We start from the raw sequence: 18609 nt of genomic DNA on the forward strand, positions 1-18609 counted from the left end.
GGGGCAATTATATGATATTATTATATATTGTTATAACGGAAATTATCAGAGGTTGCACCTGAAAAGGGGCAATGACCAGATATGAAAAGGGGCACTTATGTGAATGAAAAAGGGGCACTTGTAATAAAGGAAAATGTGAATAGTTAAAAGAAAATTGGCACCGATCCAGTTTTAAAGGAGCATTTATCGGAGGTGAAGGGGGCACTTATCTGAAGTCCAAAATAGTAACTTCTTGTACCTGAAAAGGGTCATTTACCAGAGAAGGGGCACTTATACGAAGGGGAAGGGGCTTTTTTTAATGGGGCACTTATCATTAAGAAAAGTGGCACTTATTAGAAAGGAAAAGGGCACAAATATAAGGTGAGCTTTTCCGAGTAAAAATGGGGGTAGTTATTAAAAGGTGAAGGGGGACTTATCAAAAGTGAAAAGAGGCACTTCTCGTACCTAACTAGGGGCACTTACTAGAGATTAAAACGGGCACTTATGAGAATGGAAAATAGACACTTGTTGCAAAGGAAAATGGGAACTTTTTGAAGGAAAAGGGGCACGTGTCTAAATAAAAGGGGCACTTATCAAAGTTGAAAAGGGAAAGGGGCACTTTTACAAATTAATAGGGGCACTTTTCAAAGTAAAAGGGGCACTATTCCTATGTAAAGAGGGGCACTTCTTAAAAAGTTAAAAAGGGGTACTTTTCGGGTGCTTGAAAAAGTGTGGTGCACTGTACCCCCCCCCCCCCCCGGAGGGCCACCTCTGGTGCTTTGCCAACAATCCTATCTAGCTATCTCCCTCTCTGTTATTTTCCTGTCTCTGCAATTCTCTTTCACTTTGCCGTCTCTCTCTCTCTCTCTCTCTCTCTCGCTCTTTCATACATATCCCTTTCCGTTATCTTCCAATCAACTAAAAAACATTCATGCATATCATTCAGACTTCTCACTTTATTTGGGGCGTAAAACCAACTTGATCAAGGATTTTCTTCCAATGTTGAATCTTTGATTAAATGCTACATGTATATATATTCTGCACTTTGTCTTAATATTGAGGGCGCTATACGAAATCCTGAACAAAGATCATGGGAACTTCGCTTCAGAATATGTCCATGTGTACTGTTAACTGAAACCAAATTTTTACTAATGCAGTTCGCCCTGGATCGTGAGTTATAATCGTCAAGGACCGTAAAGGTTCTTCACCCCCTTCTTTTTTCTTTTTTTTAAAATTATTAAACACCCCCTTCGAGACCCGCCTGTGAATCATACTCCCTCTACCCGCCCCCCGCTATGTATACCCCATCAATAACACACCAGCAAGACCGATACCATACATCACACTAGCACTTAACTGAACACCTGAACATTCCTCTTCGTTACTTGATCATTAAAAAAAGTGTTATTCTTTGATATAATATTATGATTGCAGTTAACAATAATTTTCCTGTTCGTACATCACTTTTTTGATGCTCCAGCAATAAAGGAATAGATACATTATAACAAAGGCATTCAAAGAAAGTAGAGAAATAAGCAAAGCTCGGGACTTGACCTGATTGGTCCATGCAGGGTAGTAAATGTTAAAAGATAAAAATCATTAAAAATAGCTTCTTTTTTTAATCAATAGGTAGATATACAGATGAGGTAGCCACGTTATGTGATAAATGAAATAAATTTTTGAAAAAATATTGAAAAGTAGCGAATTTCACATTTTTCATACAATCAGGGGTAATCCAGACGATTCGTAATTCATATCCTGACCCTGTCCCCTTAGTATTTAGACCCCCACCAACCATATACTTCACTACTTGTGGCTACTTGCGCCCTCTATATAGCAAACAATGCCTAAGCGGTACTCGTTGGTCCTCTGTGATCCTCTTTTTCTTGAATTAAATGAGGGCTGAGTTAATGAGGTAACCACCTGTCAGTGACCACGCAGGGAGGTCTAATCCCTCCTGGCCAAACTCATGCAGATAGGCTTTAAAGGAACGTACATTTGTATTAAAGATAATGGGCATGTTTACTGGCTCCTGGTCTACTACAATCACATTAGCGACGTGGTACACGGAGAAGGGTATAGGTTTCCTATTTGGGTTTTTCTTTTGCACAATAAATAACAAATGAAGAGGTCACTGCTCATTTAAACATGTTGACCCGAGAAAAAAACTTTGTAAGTTCTCAGTCGTTACATAGTTTCCAAAGAGATAAAACCCCGGGAGCCAACCTCGATAGCCAAGTATTGTACAGAGTATATACTTGTAATTGCAATATCAGAAATTAGAGGAGTGTACTTTCTTTCTTTGTATTCGTGAGTTTTCTGTATATTTGTTTCAAAGAGGAAAGACATTTCCAGAATCAGTAGTTTCTTCAGATCTTGCCAAAACACACATTATATCAGGATACAGATTTTCATCTGAGTACATTGGCCGCTGGAACATGCTCCCCAAGACGGTAGTACAACACGTATGATTATTAAGAACATGTATGACACTATACATGTTTGACTAAAGTACTAAGCAGACAGCAAAGCTATCTGTTTTCCATGTTAAGATAGATATCTGCAAATGTAAGACATGATATCGATATCACGTGCAGTGGATTTTGAATGAAAGAAGGTGGGCATTATAGGACTATACGTCTTAAATTTGAGCTCGTGAAGGCAGGTAACTATACAGGTAACTACAGGTAACTACAGGTAACGACAGGTAACTACATTCAACTGGCATTGTAGATATACCTGGCTTTCTCCATGGTTCTTTATTCATGTCTGGTGTTATCTGCTCAGCTTGATTTGATGTAACAGTTCCCTTCTGGATGGTCTCTAACAGGTACACTATAATATTCTTGTGGTGCCACGTATACCAACTTCGTCAAGTGCATCGGGGCATGCATTATGAACATTATGAACATTCTCTCTGTTGTTAATTTTTTTTATTTACAATTGGCTGACGCTATTTTCCCCCGTCTGGCTAAGCTTGTTTAGTTCTAAAATTACTCGGTGACACCGAAGCCAAAAGACGACACATGAACAAATATGTCCGACACGTACCGTTGCCCATAACATTTGAATAATTTTTCCTTACTTCTTTTCATAAATTCATAATGATTTATTCTTGAAAAATAAAGTTTACAGCGGCCAGTTAAAACAAACAAAAAACAAAAATATATCCTCTCCGAATTTTATTGATAAATTTAAAGGGTCATAGAGATTGATCAATAAAGCTCTGAGATTATATAAAGTTTGTCAAGAATAAATCATATTGTCACAAACATTTAATGATAAAGGTAGAGAAAAATTATTCCAGCTTAATGGGCGACAGTTTTATTATATGGATATCCCCCCCCCCCCCCCCCCCCCCCCCCCCCCCTCCTGCCCACACCCCGCCAAATATCCAAGAATCGCTTTCATTTTTTTGTTCAGTTTCGGGAATAACTGAGGAATTAGCTATAGGTCACTGATCCCAGACTGAAAAAAAAGGATCAAGGCTAAAAAGGTGCGTCCAATCTCATAAAGACCTCTATTTGACCTATATTTCTGGCATATTATACCATTGGGGTTGGGGAAAATAGAATCATGAATTAAGGGTGAAAGATGAAAATGGCAATCGGCCTCTCAATCATTTCTTTTTGTTCTCATATTTACTGTATATGCCTATCCAAGCTGATGCGGGGACTGATCAACGGAGGACAGAAGTGATGAGAAAATATGTGGGAACGTTTCAATTCCATTTCTTTGACGTCGTAATATTATAAACACATTACATTGCAGCGGTGGTGGACTGATTTTATATCGGGCTGTATGAATGCCTGTTACACATCTACATAACAAAAGAACCCACCGCTTGTTCATAATTTGACAGAAGCTGCGCTATTCATGTCGCAACAATGCCAGCGCTCTGAAAGGTGCGATCAGGAGCTTACAAGCCTGTTGCCTGCATGTAGCAATCCTTGAACTGATCAAGCCAGGCATGCGAGGAAACTGGCTGGGAGAGATATGTGGCATGCGAGCATTCTGCAGTCGTTTATTGTCGCCGTTCAAAGCTCCATCGGGCCATAACTAAAGAGCAATTGTCACGAACGCCGGCTAAAGGAAAGAGAAAGCAGCGGTTTACGAGTCATATCATATCTTCACTATTTGAATATACACATCAATCAGACGATTTCCCTCCATCTCAACAACAAGCAAAATGGTAAAATTTCATCTTTTTGGTATATTATATAAACACATGTGATGATGGTACGAACTTTGAAGATAACGTGCTTTAGGAGAAATACGACAAATGGAATGTGTTTAGATATATTGTGTTGTCAAGTTATATTTATTTGCTCAGACGTTATGTTACCGTGAAAACTTTCAACGTAATGCCGCGTGAAACTATATATATATATGTAAATAATGTTAGCAACCATAACAATATTGTTAGTTATTTTATCAATATCATATGTAACCAAGTACATGTATGTGTTTTATATTTGCATCATTTGCAATACATCATACTACATGTATGTCGATTACGTTATCGTAAACACATTTAATATATACAATGCTCACGAAACTCGGTGTAAATGATGTTAGCAACTAGTGTTATAAATCGCTGTAATAGTCATATTTGCATCTCATTATATCTTATTTTGATAATATCACAAATTATACTTTCTGTTATTTACCGTCTGCAGTATGTATAACATCCTGTCTGGATAATACTCTGTATAAAAACACCTGTTGACAGAGCGTATAACATCGCGAAGGTATCAGCGGAACCGGCGCCAGCGCCAGGCCCCATCTCACCCATCATCGTGGTGGTGTTGAACGGTACAGCATTCACTGTAGGCGCCACGCACGGAAGGGGGCGTTGAGCGAGATGTCACATGCTGTAATTTGGTATGTATTCGAATGAACAAAAAATCGATGTTTTTATTGATAAATTGATGGAAATCAATGAGGAACTCGTATGATGTTATTCATGTAAGTATTCTTAGCATTTTTTTTTAAAGCCTAGACGTATTTTAATACACATATTTCGTTTAAAGATGCTGTTTATGGCTTCTATGTTATAACCGCATGTAACATTTACCCAGCATCTGATGCTCTTCATGTTGCATGATGAGTATGTTACTTTTTAAGAATGGATGAGTAAACCTTAATTGAATGTCATTTAATTGTATTGAACGGGAAAAAGTAAATATATTTTAAGATTTTAAGCCATTTTGTATTACACTTTGAACATAATTAATAATTGTCACAATGGTAAAAAATACGTGGTCAGACAAAATATATATAATTGTAATGATCAGCACCAGTAAAATACAAAATGTAATTTGCGTTGAGTGTTCTTTAAATTCTGACCCCTTTATTTCCCGAAACAGAGCATAAATCATGGTCTATACTTTAATTTCTTATAATCTCTCATAACTGCAGGATCAAACATCATTTAGGCTTACACATATAGTCAACAGAACTCGAAGGCTTCCATCTTCAATGTATTTATGCCGTATGATAATCGGAGGAAAAGTGAACACTGCACAAATTGAATCTCGCCATCTTTATCTGCTTCTGAAGTACTTTTGAACCAGGTTAGAGGCGATCTGAAGAAATCATGTGAAATTGCTACCAGAATTTAAAGGCGACAGACAAAGCAGACACATTTCAAAGAACAGCGAAAGGACTGAAGGACCACGGTTCAAAACTAATTTAGCCACGTCTTTTAGATGGTGACGTTAAATTCGGTCCCCAAACGTAAATATCCATTCCTGATTGACACGCGACGGCAAAACCCAGTAAGCCACCCACACGCTATTTTCTGAAGACACCTTTCTTGGCGATACAGTAATTATCTAATTTTGTTTGATGAGAGACTGATCAAAGAAACAATGGCAGGAGCCGAGGAGGAGGCGGGCTTGGTATCTGATGCCGATGCTGGTGTCAGAAGGGCTTACCGAAAGAGAAGTGAGAGCAGAAAGGTCTCGGCCCCATCCGTGGGAACTACAGCTGTGGTAAGATTGCTGCCCTTCAACACAATTTCACATTCATGATTATGAACTTTTTATATCATCTAAACAAATAATTTCTTTCTTTTATGTACTTCAGATAACACTTGGTTCTCCAAATTAATAGTGAAATTAATCTAAATTCTATTTGAATGTAAAAACCTATACATTTTTTAAGTTTCAAGTTTTTTTTGCACATCACATTGAAAAAAACAGCAAATACATATTAAAACATTGCAAATTACACAGTAAAGAAAATATGCATTTTGTAAATTTACATAAAGTACGTGGTTACATAAAATGGGACGATAACTTACATAAAAAAACGTTTCGACAAACGCACACACACACAAAAATCATATCAAAACAACATTTTGTAAAATATGAGGATGTGGGGGAATCAGCAAAGGCTGAAAAGCCAATCAGTGGTTGATTCCCAATTATTTAAAATAGTATATATATATTATGTTACAATTACATTAAAATACATACAAAAGAACAATATAAGGCAAGATTACTTATGTGTATTTTTACTTTTCAGTTTCTAAAAGATAATCTTTTTATTTGCGTTTTAATTGAGAAAGTGACTTTGATGTTGGCTGCAAAAGGGCTACACTACCTTTAAGTAATATGTTATGCATGTACATACATAATTTCCATCGCAAAATATAAACCGAATTTATGCCTGTAAGGGTTGTGGTGATGAGATAATACTGCATGCCTTGTCCTATATTCTCCGAAGCCGCCATTGCCGCACCCTTCTTATTCAAAATAAATCGACCATTGATAGATCTTTTCAGAATCAATATCCCACACGGTCCAATACATTAGCATCGACCTGTGGAAAGATAATGATAATGATAATGCCCTTGACGTTCTTGGGTGTCTTGTAATGCTGGAGTTCTAGATATACAGGCATGACCTCCGTGTCTTATATACCAACTAACAATGTAACGTATAGATGCTATTAGTAAATGCTATTATGCTAGGTCGAGAAGCGTCAGGGCAATTTACTGTCGTGGTGCATTAGGCCATAGTGGTAAGTCTATGAAGTGTTTCTCGTCCCCGCACGCCTCCTTTTTTTTTTTACTATGTACTATTCAGAAAAAAGAATTTAAAAAACTGTGATATACATTTTGTTTAAATAAAGTGGTACAAATCATTTGTTTTGTCATACATTGCATCAGTATGCTAACATACCACGATATCTGTGAATAAATAGGCTTTGTTAGCTATATTTAGCATGGCAGCCATCTTGGGGGAAAAATATGCAAAATAGTAAATAGTAATGCCCTGCCTTCTCCTTTTTTAAAGTCCGGACGAAAAACACGTTATTTTTGTTATTTGGTCTCAAAGGTACATGTACCACTAATTTTATGGGCAGATGTAAACAGCTCGACCCGTGTATGCTCAGTCCTGTTAATATGGCTTTGCAAATAATTATAGGACAACCGTTCACCTTGGACTGCCATCCCGGACAACTACCACTTTAATAGGATAACCACCAATCATGCAAATGCATGTCCTTAGCCAAAATTATTCTAATACAAAGTGTCCTTCCCCGGGATGACGAAAATAGCATCCCATTCTACTATTTTCTAGGCCATATCAACAAAAAAATTGTGGCTACATGTAAACTAAGCCGATCAGATAATTTTGCTCATGATATAATAGAAGATATTTTTTCATTATTGTTTTGTACAAATTTCCTGTAACTCTACTCGAGTTTTGAGGAGAGCATTTGGAGCTAATCTGAATCTATATTGATCTTTAAGCATGTCTATACTTTTTTCTCTCTAAGTTTCGACATTCAAACAGGTTAAAGAATGTGGTCGGTTACAGAATGTCTCTTTGAATATTACTGTTACCCAAAGCAAATAAAGATCACATTCCAAATATATTTGAGAACATGGGTAAACCAACATCATTAGAATACCTTCGGTTTTCAAAATAAATTTAGGACCTGCCAAGTCTCCAAAAAGAAATCAATGAAAAAGAGGTGCAGCTTTTTGGAGAAGTCACACACGCAAACATGACCTCATGATGACAGCATTTTCAGAACAAATAGAACAGTGGATCTGTGTATGATTCTGAAAATTCTGACCAGAAATCGATCTTTTACGTTGCATATTTGTTTCTTCTGATTGTGGTGAAGCAGAGCGTATCAGTATTATTAGCTCAGCTGGGTAGTCAAATATGTAAACTAAATCATCGAAGGATTTAAAACTATTTTGATGCCTTTCATACAATACATGTAGCAAACTATCATGCTATGTCACTAAATCAAGACCACCTTCTCTTTTCCTAATTTCTACATCAAACCAGATTTTATGACTCAGAAGCACGAATACGACTTAACCATTATCAACTCATCCCCTTTTTAAGGAGGCTTAATTGATATAATTATACTGATATTTTGTTCCATAAAATAAGGACTGAAATCCAAGTAGAAAAAATGAATGATGTTGTCGAGGTGCAGACATGGACAGACAGGTGTGTTAAACACATAATGTGAGAATATTGTAGTTTTACCGAAGATATTGTTACAATTCTGATATTTGAAGAAGGGATCTCTCTGGAATTAAAACAAATAATTAAGTTCATGCACATACAACGGCGTAGCAAGGGAATTGCTAATAAATTCTGATGGCAATGATGTTATTGAAAAGGCTGAAGTAACTAGTATTTGTTGGATATTGTATTATGACTCATAGTCATAATAATTATGATGATAGTCATTGAAATTTCTCTTTCTGTGAACCATTCTTCTCCTTTTTCATTAAACTATAATAGCAACAGATTTTACCTATTTAAGCCAACTCATGCATTTCGGCTCGTAAGTGTTTCAGTATGTCTTTCAGTCCGCACTCGAACCCCCGTTGTTTCCTCCAACTTCACACGACATCCACCCACTTTTGTAATTGTAGTGGTCGCTAATGAAAATAGATAGGAGGAGAAAAGAGTATTGTATCCAACAAAAGAGCGCTCCATTCCATTGAGCTTCGAAGAGGCTATATATCCTTTTTTTCAAAAGCTACGGTGTCTGGTTATGTAACGCACGGAGTATCACACAATTCTTAAATAAAGAGGGCTATAGGCCCTTTGTGGTATTATCTTTTCAACTGAAGTGTCACAAATTGCTGTTTTCTTAAACCGCATTTGTAAATTCTTGGTCGCTAGTTACAATTATTTTCATGAGAAAAGTCACCACTTGGCATCATACATTTCAAATGAGTTTTCATTTCCATAATAATTATTTGCCTTTTTTAAACTTCGTTTATTTAGGAATCAAAGTGATTATTGTCACAACATTTACCTCAAAAATGTACAATGTGTACATGAAAACATGCTTGACATTCAACAAATTGGCTCGAAATGAACACCAGTAAAATGTTCATAAATTTTCAAATATATATCCCGTTCTTTCCGCTCTGCAAAACCCTTTTTATGGCAATATAATCAACAACCAAAAATGGATATAAGGAGTTGATATTTTTCTCGTTCCTAATATTACATGTATTTCTAAAACTTTGAGTCCTTTCATCAGATGGAAATTAGAATACACAGTCTTTATGCCATCGCGTCTTAAAACCAGTGATTTTTAACGTTAACACCTCGCTATACGTTTTCATAACGGAAAATCTATTATTTACATGCCACCTGACAGCGGTAGGCGTGATTTTCGTTCAGGAATCCTTTCTTTTCCTCTTATAAATTTGCTACTAAAATGAAGAAGTATTTGTTATTCGTCCTAAGATCGAGTTATAATGGCAGCCGTGCTAAAGCCAGGGTTATAATCTCCCTCTGCGCCTAAGAATAGTTTACTAGATCGATGTCGCATCACAAATGCTGTAGCATTATTATTACATCCATGTTATGGGTAACGATCCTACAGTATCATTATAATAATACCTAAACCAGTAAGAATATTACTTCCATCTACTGTGATTTGTTATAAAGGATTAAATTGTGATAGAACTCAAAGTGGACATAATTATTTCCCGGTCGTTTTCCTCCGAAAGTGATATTTAATTTGATTGACTAATGTAGGCCTACTAATCATCGTAGGTTTTGAGAAAAATATCAATGTAAGTTTGTTTATCGCGAGATAAATAGGCCTGTCTATTTCGGCCATAGTCCAAAAATGTCGGTCTCGTGGGCCTTTCTAGCCACTTTTTTTTATTTTGTATTTTACTTTGCTTTTTCAAACTCGTGGGTCGTCGATCTACTGGAATGGCCCCTCTATTCTCTACCTATATACAAATTAATTTTATAGCCATAAGGTATCAAATCAATTTATTGTGTCTTGGCTAATAAGATATTCATGACATACTCTTTGAAGTAAGTGCATCTTACGTAACTTTACGTGGCACGGTTTGACGTTTGACCGAGATGGATCACAAAAGAAGACTAAACAATCTTTCAAAGATAAAATTGAGTTCTGGTCATGAGATTGCATTGTGAAAAAAGGTGGGGAATGGATCAGAAAAAGTTGATCAAGACATGTAGCATGCAAGTACCGGTGTGTACTGCAAGGTTCTGGAGTCATCAAAATCATAATGAATTTGGCCCAGTCTTGGTAAAGTAACAAGCACTGTGCACAGAAAGATGTATATGGGACTACACAAATGGTGTCGGGCCTACTAATTACCTTGATTTCCTTATCCTTCTATGCTCATTACTCAGCCCGTATACATTTTCTACCAAAATTGTTTGGCAAATTACATTTATTTGTAATCTTGAACATTCAGTGTAAGTTTCATTTGATTCTGTGAGCATTCATTTTCCTTTTTTTTTAACGAGAATTCAAGTATATCTTTAAACAGAAGTAGCATTCTTAGAGAGCTAAGCAATGTTTGACTATTTTCTCATCGTAAGTGTCCTGCAACAAGGATTTACATAATATTACTACCGCCCCGCATCTATATATACTCTCCCAGCACCCTTCTGTATATACCTTCTTCCCTCTGTCAGTATACTACGTCATTTTGTATGCAGCGTGTTAAACGTCTCACCACTCAAATAATCTCCCACCATGGAATATATTTCATGAAAATTATTGTATTTTGGACATCTACACATTAATGACGAACGACGGCCTACCTATCGACAGGATTTTATGATTTTCTGAGTGCGAGTCAATTAAAGGGGTGTGATTTATTTGTGAGTATAATTTGTGGGTTTTTAGGATGGTAGAAGGCGATGGAATCATTGAATTGTAATTCTTTGCGATGGATCACATTCATGTTATAAAGTTAACGCAATCTTCCACTTTTTTTATCAAAGACAGATAGGATTGTTAATGTTGTTGTCGTTTCTTTTAAATTGAGTATTGGGGGAAATATTTATTAATTCATCTTACTTAGTTGGTTGAAATAATATTAATTCAAATTTCAAACTATGTAGCGGCAATGAATATCATCATGGTTTACGTGGCATTTCAGACATGGAGGGAATGATAACAGTTTGAACTTGTAGGGTTTCTGCCAGTAGAATTCGTTGAGCCGTGTATAGTAAAATAGGCGCCACGTCATCAAATCACTTTCTTGGCAATTGACAATTATATAGTCTTTCAATAAAAACAACAACAGTAGTAATAATATTAATAATAATAATTCGATCTTGTTTACCCAGGGGAGCCACACCAGTATTAGAACTGCTCTTCTTGCGGGCCCTGCAATTAACAAAACCCTATCAATTGCCAGGTGCCCATTTATACCTGGTATAGAGTGGCAATGTGGATCAATATAATTATGTCCATAGGACGGTAGTGCCGGGCTTGAATTCGAACCCTCAACTCTTGGATTGATAGTCATCGAACCACTATTACCATGACACCTCCACAATTTTCATTTGACATACCAGGTGGAACAGTTTGGAAACCGCTGTCAAAATCGGGAGTATACTGAAACAATTTTATGTCCTCTGTATCTCATCATTAATTTATATTGTATGAACTTTTATTATTATGAAATTAAACTGTAAACTTTAAGTTGATTGTTGAGCACACCCAAGGTATTTGGTCATTTCTGTGCCTCGTAAGTTGCAAAGGATCATAAAATTGAACATACATGAACATTAAAAGTATAATTCTGCTTGATGCTTGTCCGATCCAATCTCTACCAGTTTGGAAAATAAGATATTTTGACGTGGACGGTAATGTACAATAGGATAAAATATAACTTGAAGTGAATGCCATGATGGAGATACCCGTGACTTCAATTACCGTATTCTTACACAATTTTAGCAAAACAAGAAAATTAAACATTTTCTAGGACATGTGTCATCCAGATATTCCTTTTCGCAATAGAAAATCTTCAGCACTCTCAGTACATATTTAGGCGTTGTGTATTATGATAAGGTTCAAGGCAATTAGGGAAACACGTTATTGTAATGTTGCCGTGCAAGGCGCGGTCGGAATACCAATCTATTCATGAAAACGACTTGAGCGAAATAATATACAGTGAATAAATTTTGATGAGAAAAAAAAATGAATTTCATTTTGCTTTGCCCTTGACCCTCTTTTGTTGTATTCATGACCCAACGTTCATGTATAGAAGAAATTGGGTCGTTAGAATTGCTGTGTTGATAATTTGGCTACATACGTTACTGAACCTCTTCGTGTACAAGCATAATCTTTGTTATCTAGTTAACCGTGTATAAATTATCTATTGACAGTAAATTAAAGCATACAACGCTTTTCCTATTTATCAGTATGAGATGTTACAATATGATATACACTTGAACTACAACTGAATGCAAAGAAGAAATCACGATTTCATTCGCCCATGCAGTCGTTGTCGAAAAAATATGTGGACATACATGTATTTAGATGTTTGGATAACAAAATATCATGGTAATATGTACGTATGCAATTAAGCATACAGATGATTTGTGCTTAGGAAAATAAAAGCTTGATCGTGACGTCACGCCTGCTCAGAGGTAGAAGGGCGTTAACTCTGTGTTATAGTTATATTAGTTAATAATATTGCCCTTCTGGCTCCAAACATACGTATGAAAGGCTGAGTGGCACACTTTTGTATATAATATAAGCCTGTGGTATATCACAACTGGAATATCTCCTCTTTTTTATTACCTCTGCTGAAAGCCAAAAGGACATTTATTCTGCATTAAAGAAATACAAGTTAACTCCCTTCTGTCTCTCAAAGGTTCTTGTCGAAACCATGATTATAGAATGACGAAAAAATGTGAGTAGGAAAATGTGTAATCAAAATAGATGACTATGTGAATATTCCAGTATGAGAGAATGACGAACTGGCGCATAGTAGGCTACCATCTCATGAGAACGGCAACGTCGGTCTTATATTGCAAATATCAGATATCAATGCTGTTTATACGAACTTGGTCATAGATTTAACAAAAAACAATGGTTAACGATGAAATTCCTAATCTTTTGCATTATACCTTAAACTTTCATTATCTTTTTTACTCTGAACAGCGAGTCCAGCTCAATAAACTCAGCGAGAAAGATGTCGCCGACGCGAAAATGGCATCGGTCTTCGGCGATACGACTGCGTCAACGAAGACGCCTATGAGAGTCAACCCTCTCTACGATAAGAACGGTACGGTAGAGGTCAACGCCAGCGAGCTGAGAAGAAAACGATTAGGGAGCGAGTCGGGTTCGACGACGAACGGGAGTGTGACGAGGTTGAATCAACAACCGAACGGTTCTGTCCATACAGTTTCGCAGGTTGGTCTCTTTACTTAGAAGGTTCTAATGATCTTTTCCAACTTTAAGTTTTACTTTACACATGTCATTGGAAGAGATAACAGGCGCAAAACACGATGAACAGTCCTAACATTGCAGACTTTCAAAAAAGATTAACACACGATTATAAGTAACTGAATATTTGTTGTTAATGAATGAAAATGGAAAGAACCGTGTAGGTCATTGGCCTTTCAAGAGAGACCCACAGTTTCACAATGACTTTAAAATATACAAATTTCTTACAGTGGTGTGTTTAAAGTAATTTGCAATGATAAATCACAGTGTTATTATTGTGTGTATTGTTTCAACCACTTTTATATTATATTGTACTTTGGTATGAATATCTCCCAATAAATCAATAGAAAAATCAATAAGATCGACGAATCAAACCAATTATTGTCCACGTTTGTTTAATGCAATGCCACTTTGTTGAAGACACAAATAAACGCAAGGTCGTCCATGTTCGATTTTAAAATGTCTTCAAAAGCTACTAAAAGTCCTTCAGACACCATCTCTCAGAAGGGCATCCAGCTGTGCACTGTCTGCATAACGAGTTCTTGAAATGGAATCAATGCGATTACAATACGTGCTGTCAATTAGTAGGAGATTTCATGGGTTATTTCAGTTCAATAAAAGGTATACATCTATTCAAGCACATCTTGTCTCCAATGCACTTTTACCCAAATATAAAGAGGATCAAACACGAAGAGACGCAAGGTCATTCATGTAAGATTTTAAAGTGTCTTCAAAAGCGACTGAATTCTGAAAGTCTTTCAAACGCCATCTCTACAAAGGGCATCCATATCCTGTTCGTAACGAGCTCTTGAAACGGATTCAATGCGATTACAATACGTTCTTTCAATTCGTAGGAGATAACATGAGTAATCAGTTCAATAACAGGTATAACATCCGTTCAAGCTCCCCTTGTCTCCCGTGCACTTGCACCCAAATATAAAGAGGAAGGGTAATTACGAAGAGTGGAAGTATCTTCATTTCAACACTGAACGTAAGTGAGTTCAGGAAGGGCCCTGGTGAGTTGAAGTTGGAGAACTGATATTTGAACTGATACTTTGTGAGTTAGTACTGTTCCAATATTCATACGAGATTGTGAATTTACTTATTTGGATCAACGAGATTGTGTTTGGACGATACAATGACTCTTTTCGCATATCTGTTTGACTCTCAGAACGTGCCTATGGGGGACCCGATGGGTGGACCTAGCCCCCCTCCCATCGCGTACGGGGGTAACTTTCAGCTGAGGGGTGACCGTGATGGACCCCCTAAGAGTAGTGCAGGAGGCCCGGCGGATCAGGTGGTGAGTCAACATTTCAAAAAAAAGTAGAAATTTAAACTTCCATGAGGCAAACATTGATAACGTGCAAATACCACAAAAATAAGGCAAACATTAAGTGTTGTTGGTTTTCATTAGTGTCTTGAAATCTGTTGAATACGCATAGGGAGTTTCCATTAAAATGTCTTTTAATTATATCCATCTTTGAAAAAGAGAAATCACAGTCTGATTCATTCACTTTTAAGTTTATTACCAATTTGTATTATGGAATCATTTTGTGCTCATTATCTCAGATGTACAGAGCAACCAAATATTTTACCGAACAGTTAAATCATTCCATGATTGAATTGAAGAAATTTTTATAGGTACCATTGACGTTCATCTGAGACAAAAAGTTATTTAAGTCACATGATGATGACGGTATAAATGTTCATTGTTTGAATGTATAATGCTTGACCTTGTATGCAAAAAATTCTGTACGATATAGGCAAAGAAAACAATATTTATTCTAATAAAGCCGAAGATGATATGATCTGCATGTTAGAAACGCAAAATAACTCGGCGAAGCTATATAATTTATTTGAGGCACTAAGTTTAAAATGGAATACCATTGATTTGTTCTCTTCCATTTAATAGACAACTCATGGAAAAGTCATGCCTGCAAGAGTACAGAAGGTTGGTAGATTTTGAATTTCTTACCCCTGAAATAGATTATGAAGAACCTCCTTTAGTCATGATAATATAGTCTGATAGTTTCAGTGAAAGAACTTAGAAGATCTTTTTCTCATGAATATATGACTTTAGATAGGGAAATATGAATTTGTAATCAACTATGTAAACATCACTCTGATCGTTAACATTATGAAATGGAAAAAGCGTGCTGTGATATTTTAAGAATACAACATTTAAATGTAACGAAAAAAGGGTAAATTCTTATAGTGTGTATATGACGGGTTTAAGTCAATCTTGTTCATTCTATTACAAGACTTAATCAATATATAGTTGAAAACAATAACGCAAACGAACTTAATTCTATCATAAATTGGATAAAAGAAATCATTCGAATTCGGCACTTCCCCGATCATTTATCAAAATATTTTACTTGCATTTTGATAGTTATCTTGCGCATGCTCAAAGCGGAGACTCCATGTTGATTCTTGATAATGCTTTTTGTTTCTTCTTCCATAGAACACATTACCGCGAAGTTACCTTCCCCCAACCATCCCTTCGGCGAGTCCGTTCATGACGCCCCGTCAATCAGTCACCGGCCTGGAGCCTATCACACCTCGACCTATCGACAAGGCAGAGGTCGAACACGTGATGAGACAAGCGCGGATTCGACGGTGGTGGCGATGCATCCTCCTCGCCATCATTGCTTTTCTCGTCTTCGCACTCGTAATCATCCTCATCGTCGTCTTCCTGGCCAGATGATCATGTAGTGGTCACGTGATGGGCGTAGCGTCAGGTTGCCAAAAATGAACTCGTAATTCGAATCTTGGACCTTGGATTCATTTTCTCCTAAATACTCTGCAGAAGAGTTTTGACTGAATGCGAAAGGAGAGACTGAAAATGGAAAGAAATAACCTCGTATGGCAATTCTATTCTGTTATAAACGTGATATTGTTAAACTGGATGCAAGAGTCAGAAGCAAGATAGAACAATCGTTGAAATTCGGAGATCTTCGGTCTCTGGAATGACATAAATCGATTGCGATCATTGACATTGTCGTGCAGAATTGAACTTTGTCTTTGTACCAGAGAGTACAAAAGCTATAAACCTATAAACTTATAGTAAGCCTATTTTGTATGGCACGGTTAACCTTGCAATTAAACTGATTGAAAGTATGATTGCTGAACCTCGGCCCTACGCTGCAATGTCATTTAAAAAGGCCCCCAGTACTTTGATTGTTTGAATAACAAACATTTTTATTTTATTTTGATATAAATTATGATAAAAAACACGAACGCAACTATTTTCAACAAAAAACTCAAGGACAATTTCAATATCCCATTGTAAAATATAAAATTAGAAATCATGCTTGAATTACTTAATACGTTAATGTAATGTTCGAACATTTCTATAGATGACGAACAAGGCCACTGCAATTGACTTACGGTTGATTTGTCTAAAGTACATAGAGTAGCGATCGTGTTATAGGCATATTATCAGACATCTCAATTTATACTACGACACTACGTAATACTGATTGTAATACTTATCGAGGAAATAAAAATCTTCCATACATAACATTTACTTTAGAAACGGTGCTTTTTGTAGAAAACAGTAATGCTAGAAGTATTCCAAAAAATACATAAATACGTGATTGTCAATACAATGATTCCATTGTAATTATGATATATGTATTGGTAAACCTCTCCGGAATTTATCTTTGTAAAATTTTTACTCTGTCATCTTAACAAAGAAAGATATTTTAATTCAAATATATCTCTTGATGAAAATAAAGCTGCAGAAGTATGTCAAACACCTTTCTCCTTTCGCCAATATTATCATTGGTAAATAAACTAAATAATATACACAAAATATGGATATTATTTTACTTCTTGTGATTAGGTGTTATAGGACAATTTTAACAAATCAAATGAATTAATGATTTGTTTGTCTGTCTTTTTGAAAGAAATCGGGGATAATAATATGGTAAATTATGTACAATGTATTTTTTTTTATCGGTAGAACCTCCTAAATTTCACTGCCTTAAATTATCATGGAATTCTAAAATGTAATGCATTTGTGAGGGGTTTTAAATATATAAGTCAGTCCTTAAGATTTTTCCTTGCTTTACAAAGGATGCGTTTAATCTTTTCCCCGTCTTCTGTACTATTTACTTACCACAACAATTCAAGTTGCATAAAACTTGTCTTCTTTTTTAAAACTTTCACATTGAATTCACCTATTTTATCGTTGTAACAGTTCAACACAATGTCTTTAGTAAATTAATTTTATCGGATCAAATAAAATGGAAATTACCTACGCACCTACATATATTATATGTATATGAGAGGGATTATAGTTAATTGATAATCACTTTGAACAGTAACATCTAAACCGGAAATTAGCATTATTATAAGAGCAATTTAGTGATAACATCGACAGCATCATTACTTCAGTACTGAATACAATATGTACAACTAGACGTTAAAGAGGGGGAATGATCATTCTTCTTTAGCTACACAACGGTATTCTGCTATAATTTATATGTAAGTTGTACATTCCGAAAATAGTATTGAGCCTTATGAAGTACCGAAGTGCTGATGTCATATTCGCTCGTCGTTCAGGTAACTGGTTCTAAACATAAGAGCCTGTGCATGAGGTTCACCGCGAAATCATTCAAGCAACGGTCTGGAGCAAGGCAAATTCAGTATGTATGCCTGGTGTGAACCCCACACCATTGTTTAGCACAAAATTGTTTGAAACCAGTAACCTTGACAACTTGCCCAGTATGACGTCACACTTTGGTACTCTATAAAAACTATGAATATAACGGACAAAGAAAGCGGACAAAATATACAGTTCCTCAGGTAGACAAAGGAACATCGCTTTACTGCTATTATGTAAAAAGTGAATATGCATGTCACACCTCTTCTGCACATTTTTACATAATA

The 18609-nt window shown here is 36.1% G+C and overlaps 1 protein-coding gene across 2 annotated transcripts; it reads left to right on the forward strand.

Moving 5' to 3' along the window:
- Positions 1–3857: 3857 nt before the first annotated feature.
- LOC100893190 lies at positions 3858–17879 on the forward strand. Of its 2 annotated transcripts, none has more exons than XM_003727059.3 (7): positions 3858–4171; positions 4659–4863; positions 5401–5975; positions 13429–13680; positions 14885–15013; positions 15626–15664; positions 16178–17879. In XM_003727059.3, exons 3-7 carry the CDS (start codon positions 5853–5855, stop codon positions 16418–16420), a joined length of 786 nt encoding a protein of 261 aa, XP_003727107.1. In that variant the 5' UTR covers positions 3858–4171; positions 4659–4863; positions 5401–5852; the 3' UTR covers positions 16421–17879. The 2 variants fall into 2 exon arrangements, with proteins under 2 accessions (XP_003727107.1, XP_011679390.1); XM_011681088.2 differs by having other exon boundaries at positions 4712–4863.
- Positions 17880–18609: the final 730 nt, after the last annotated feature.

The sequence above is a fragment of the Strongylocentrotus purpuratus genome, unplaced genomic scaffold, assembly GCF_000002235.5.
Source record: "Strongylocentrotus purpuratus isolate Spur 01 unplaced genomic scaffold, Spur_5.0 spur5_scaffold_9, whole genome shotgun sequence".
NCBI lineage: Eukaryota > Metazoa > Echinodermata > Echinoidea > Camarodonta > Strongylocentrotidae > Strongylocentrotus > Strongylocentrotus purpuratus.